A 6,307-nucleotide genomic window follows, 5' to 3' on the forward strand; every position below is an offset into this window, starting at 1 on the left:
CGATAACGGTGGCGCGCTTTCGGCTCGCTTCAACGCTTGTAGTCGTCGTTAGGTGGTCTACGGACCTGGATGTAATTTCTGGTGCTTCTGATGTTCTTTGTACTACCTCGATGTTTGATGAATAGATTGAAAGTTTTTAATGAAAATAATAATATCATGGCAAGTAGTAATGTGTATGCATCATGATAACTTTTACACATGCCATGATGTGGTTTAAGCATGATGGTAAATCCACATATAATGACCCCTTTGGATTGTTTATCCTATCTATGGTCGATCATAATTAACCACATATAGCCCCCCAAAAAATGACCGCATACATTAAAAAGTTGGAGCGTGTAGCGATAGGTCGCTCGGAGGCAGCTCAAAAAGTTCAAAAATTGTTTTTCCGGCGGCAAACAGGAAGACCAGTACACCAGCTAGGCGTCAAAGGCGGTGCGCTGTGGCAACGGGAAACGCCTTGAGAAGCGCCAAAATCGGCTAGGAGCTACTAGGAGACTCGACCGTTGCTGGCAAGCCGACGAGGAGGGTCGGCAAGAGGACACGCGCGCGCAGGCCAAGCGAGCCAGTCACTCACTCACTCGGCAGTCGGCAGTCGGCACCTCGCCCCCGGACGCGGCACGCGCTAGCGCACGTGGCAGCGGCCGCCCCTCCACCCCGCCCCGGATCTCGCCTCGGATCCTCCCTCTCTTCCGGCACCAGCCAGCCCAGTACGGGAGTACTACACTACTACTGCTGCTACCCGCTGCCAGTAGTACCACCGGAGGTCCGGAGCCTCTCTCTCCCTCCCTCCCTCCCTCCCTCCATGGCATTGCGTGTGATCTGCTGCGTGGCGTGCGCCTGCTACTGCTAGGTTGCTTTGCTCCTCCACGTGCGCGGCGCTCGCTGCTGCTGCCGTGCCGACGTGCCGTGCCTTGTGGACTTCCTCCCTCCCTCCCTCCCCCGGTTGCGGGTGGAGTTTTGGTTGGGGAGAAAAGGAGAGGCGGAGGTGGAGGAGGAGCGCTGCCTGCCACGGCCGCTGCGCCAGGTGCCAGGCGAGGCGAGGTGAGGTGAGGTGGGTGGTGGCTCACGGGCGCTTCACGGGTTCCGCGCCGCCTTTGCCTTTGCTTTCACTCACACGGAAAGTGCTGCCGCGCGTGACGCCCCAACCGCCCCAACGCCGACGTCGCCGCGCCGCGCCGCATACATATCCCGCGCTCCCCGCGTGCCAGTGCAGTGCCCGCTTCGCTCCTTCCGTCGATCTGCGGTCCCGCGCCGTGCTCGATCGATTGGTTCCGACCGACCGGCTCCCGGCTGCCGGCAGTGAATGAGCATGGGGCGCTACGCGGCCTCAACGGATCCGGAGGCGGGCAGGGACGGGGACGGGGCCGTCCTGCTCCGCTCGCCCAGCGGGGCCACCGCGCGGGTGCGTCCCCCATCTTCACTCTCACTATTGCTGGGTTGGGCGTGATTCTGAATTTCTTTCTGATGGGGTTTTGGGGCGTTGGTTGCATTGCAGGTGAGCCTGCACGGCGGGCAGGTCGTCTCCTGGAAGAACGACCGGGGAGATGAGCTCCTCTTCACCAGCAGCAAGGTCAGCCTGCCCCTCCTCCTGTTCCCCACTCTTCAGTTCAGCTCTGTTCTACTCTGCCCTCCGTCCAAAAATGAATGTTGCTGATTTAGTACAAACTTTGTACTAAATCAGCGACACTTACTTTGGGACGGAGGGAGTAGTAGTTAGTTAGTTAGTTAGTTAGTAGTTACTCTTATGTCTTATGTGTTCCATTGCCTTACTAGGCACTTGCATAACCCAAGTTGTTGCTGTGCAGGCAATCATGAAGCCACCAAAGGCGATGCGTGGCGGCATTCCGATATGCTTTCCACAGGTACCACAGCACTCTTATCCTATCTGATTATCTGCATATCAGAGGGTACAAATACAATCATGAAGTTGCTTGTTTTTTCTTGGCGTTTACTGGTAATAACTGCAAAACTCTCTTCAGTTTGGAAACTGCGGGACCTTGGAGCGACATGGATTTGCGAGGAACAGGATGTGGGCCCTCGACGAGGAGCATCCAGGATTAAGTCGTAGTGACAGTGGCAGCAGATCTCTTGTTGACCTTATCCTAAAGCCATCTGAAGAGGACCAGAAGAGCTGGCCACATAGGTATGCATCTCTGTTCATTAATCTGCACCTACTTTCTGGCCGCACATACTTTCTGTTACAACTAAATGAGGGTGGATGTCCAAGTTCTTCAAGCGAGTATTCGAGATGCTTGGTTAACAGCCGAAGCCTGTACCTCTGACGATATTTTGTTCACAATATTCGTATGATTAGATATGTGGTGCACGTTTAGTGACAATGTTCCTTTAGGTAGAGGATGTAGTATGATAATACTGATGTTCATACATATAGGGTAATTTTTTTGATGAGTATGGTTAAGATTAAGCGGCATCGTTAATTGGCGGCTGGTAGTCGCTTGGAATATAGATGCTGAAGACATAAGAATGGGAGGGGATTTCCTTGTTCTCTCGTTCTTGTTTCGTATCTGTATCCCTTCCCTTCAGTGTTTGCATGCATTTTTACCTGATCACTTGATTTTGGTTGCAGTTTCGAGTTCCGGCTGAGAATCTCTCTCACAAAGGACGGTGACCTCTCACTGGTATCGCGCATCAGAAACGTCAATGGCAAGCCATTCAGTTTCTCATTTGCCTACCACACATATCTCTCAGTCTCAGACATCAGGTCAGGCGACATGTACCCAACATAAGCGCTTTCTTGCGCCCCACTGTCGAACTGCTTTCTGTTGATGTCATACAATGTTAACACAAATGACTTTTGCCATGCCCTGTTAACTTCAGCGAGGTGAGGATAGAAGGCTTGGAGACCCTCGATTACCTTGACAATCTCAGCCAGCGGGAACGCCACACCGAACAAGGAGACGCCATAACATTCGAATCAGAGGTGAATAGTCTAGGCTTCAGCACACTTCTTTTGAGGAATAGTTATATCAGCACACTTGATTGTAGCTGAAACCCATCTTTTCTCATGCCAGTACAATAGTATTTGGCTAACCGCTGGCACATGTGCAAACGTTTTGCAGGTGGACCGAGTGTATGTCAGCTCGCCGAACGTGATAGCGGTGCTCGACCATGAGAAGAAGCGCACATTCGTCATAAGAAAGGACGGCCTCCCCGACACCGGTAAGACACATCCGTTCATCCATTTCCCTCCGTGCCTCCAGTAAACGAAACCAGCCACGGTGTATAGCAACACACTGAAATTTCCAGCCTATATTGGCAGTGGTGTGGAACCCGTGGGAGAAGAAGGCCAAGACGATGGCGGACTTCGGGGACGAGGAGTACAAGCAGACGCTGTGCGTGGACGCGGCGGCGGCGGAGCGGCCCATCACGCTGAGGCCCGGGGAGGAGTGGACGGGGAGGCTGGAGCTCTCCGCCGTGCCGTCCACCAACTGCAGCGACCACCTCGATCAGCCCGGCATCATGTGATGGCGTGCTAGCGTGTAGCGTGGTTGGTGATAGGTTACAGTGCTGTCTGTATGTGTAGCCACCCGTCTGTCAGTCAGGGAGTCGCTTTCGTTGTACTAGCATCTTTGTACATGGGATCAGTAGGTTTGGTTGGATCCGTGGTGGTGGTCGGCCGGCGGCGCTGGATTCGCCGGTGCCGAGACCTGGTTTCTGGAATGTCGCCGGTGCCGAGACCTGGTTTCTGGAATGCCATCAACCTTTTTTTAAAAGTCTTGCTTTTTCGATGAAGGGCGCCATTTATCGACTCATAATGTAGCATCGAGCGATACAATCACAATGAGTATATACCCGGCCTTTGCATAACTACGATGCACATAGCCAACACACACGATCACGTCGGCACACATCAAAGTCATACAAGACCGAAGCTATGCTAGGTGAAGGGGAAAAAAGAAAGCAAAGCAAAGAAAACAAGAAAAAAGAAAGCAAAGCAAAGAAAACAACAATTGATGATATACAACAGTGGCCATCGGCATCAACCATTTATTGACAGCAGAAAGACTACGAAACAGGTTCTCGAAAAGTCTCTTGACAGCATAAAGACTACAAAAAAGGTTCTTGAAAGGCAATGTCTTCAGGAAGGAAACGACACACGAACGCCGCTGTTGCTGGATCCAACCTCCGAAGGCCAGATCCTGGGTTTTCACCCCGAAGAACAAGTCCGAGCATACTCTAATAATGCCCTCATCAGGGTAACGACACAAAGAACGACGTCATTGTCAGGTATAACCAACAAGGGCCAGACCTAGGGTTTTCACCCCGGAGCCCGAGACCAGGTACTCGAGAAGTACCACCCAATCGAGTCATCCTAAAATATGCAAAGCTTTGGGTGTGCTCTAAAAAGACTGTTTTACTCTTAAAAGGTTTTTATATATCAGAAAGTATGATTGCTGATAAATGCCTGAATTTTTTCCCATTATGTCATCTAAATCATGACATTTAGATATTTTTGTTTACCTTTATTTGAAGTTCCAGTGATTATGCTGGAAATGCCATGGGATATGTATGCACAAACATTTGTTTTTGCAGAACAGCATCACATTATTTGGTATTGTATAACATTTATTCTTTTCACTATACTGCATAGCATGTATTGTGATGTTGGTTTTTTAGTTTCGTCGTAGGCAAACATGCAACTAATTTAGGACTGCAAGTTGCATTTTCCCTCACTAAGAACTGAGAGCAAACATGCCACGGATATATGAAGCTATTTATGTCGCCTTGTCTGTTTTGATGTCCTGAGTGTTTCCTTTCATCTATTGCAGAACCAAAACTAAGGAGCTGCCACCAGTGGATCTTTCACCAAGTATATCACAACATCAAGAGACTTCGCAAGGCACGGACTCTGACGATGACAGCATAGGATGTATGCTTAGGTGAGCTCATTCGGCTTTATAGACATCAAGGACTGATTATTGAATGTTCCCTAGGTGAGTATTATAAAGGTCCAGATGTGTCATTTTTCCTCAGTGGCCGTGAACCTGTAGTACATGCTCAACTGTCAGTTATGTATAGTTATCAGAAAGATGGGATGCATAACTTAGCAGAGCAAAGATGTTCGAACTAGTACATATGTTGCCCTAAGCACATCATGATTAGAAATTAGTGTGATCTAGTAACTAATTGGTAGTTACTCGCCATTAAGTCTAGCCTGCATTTTCAGGCGCATAAGGAAAAGGCTGGATGGGTTAAGCAGGAAGTATGACAACAACGTGTTGGAATTTGATCTCAGGTAACAACCCGAGAGAAACCAGGAGGTTTTTGACCCCATACCTTTCACGTAGGAGCCTTGATCGGAGGCCTCTAAACCAACGGTTTTGGACCCGGTCCCCGGCCCCAGCACTTGATATAAAAGAAAAAAAACGATAGCACGTATAAGACACCAACAAAAGACTGGCTATCGATAAAACTGCCCGATCCTAAAATTGTGCTAAGGGGCTGGAAGACCGATGTCTACCGGCGGCCACCAGGAGAGGAGCGCTGCCAGCATCCATGGGCTTCCTCTTCGACTACAGTGCCCCTGCGTCCCTGCTGCGATCTCCTCCGAAGGACTCCACATCGCTGGAGACTCACGGCTGCCAACGAGGGCTACCCATTAATAATTTCTGCAAGTCAAGGTTAGTCCCTAATTTTCCGCATAGGAGGTGTTCTAATCTAGAGATCGAGATCCTATTATGTTAAGCCATAACGATTATATATATAACATTGGTATCATGAGCAAAATTGATCTCGGATTAATTGTTTTCAGACAAGGCCTAAACTGCGACGGGTTAGTGCTAATTAGATTCTCTGTTGGACTAATTAAGACATGCTTCCGCACCATGTTAATGTTCTGATTAGCATTGTTAACCCTGACTAAGAAATTAGAAGGAGGGGAATCAAATGTGTAAGAAAAGATACAACGGCAAATCCCCAATATCTGAAAACACTAGATAGGTAAATCCCCAATTCAGATGAAACCTAGCATTTTTCACCAAATCAGAAAAAATTCCCAAAATGATGGAATACAGATAGAAATAGCTCGAGGCTCACTTCATGAGTCCGCGACCGTGCTCTCCTTGGGGATCTCGACGGCGGCAACGCCACCGTCCCACGGGACAATACACGGGAAGGAGCCGCCGTCAACGAACTGGTGGACGGGCGCCTTGCGAGGGCCGCGCCTCGTATGTCGCCATCACCTTCATGTTTTGCGCCGGCAGCTCTGCCGGCGAAATGCTTATCCAGTCCACCGCCCTGCTCGCCATGTGCGCGACGCTGGAGCCACGCTCGCCGGAAGAGC

At 49.8% G+C, this 6,307-nt stretch overlaps 1 protein-coding gene across 1 annotated transcript; it reads left to right on the forward strand.

The window, feature by feature from the left end:
* Window positions 1–567: 567 nt before the first annotated feature.
* Window positions 568–3,737, forward strand: LOC109736902 (putative glucose-6-phosphate 1-epimerase). The gene is made up of 8 exons (XM_020296117.4): window positions 568–1,405; window positions 1,499–1,573; window positions 1,809–1,865; window positions 1,983–2,146; window positions 2,591–2,725; window positions 2,842–2,944; window positions 3,084–3,183; window positions 3,284–3,737. The coding sequence occupies exons 1-8, from the start codon at window positions 1,307–1,309 to the stop codon at window positions 3,487–3,489; spliced, it is 939 nt and encodes a 312-aa protein (XP_020151706.1). The 5' UTR covers window positions 568–1,306; the 3' UTR covers window positions 3,490–3,737.
* The last annotated feature ends 2,570 nt before the right edge of the window (window positions 3,738–6,307 follow it).

The sequence above is a fragment of the Aegilops tauschii genome, chromosome 1 (assembly GCF_002575655.3).
Source record: "Aegilops tauschii subsp. strangulata cultivar AL8/78 chromosome 1, Aet v6.0, whole genome shotgun sequence".
NCBI classification, from domain to species: Eukaryota; Viridiplantae; Streptophyta; class Magnoliopsida; order Poales; family Poaceae; genus Aegilops; species Aegilops tauschii.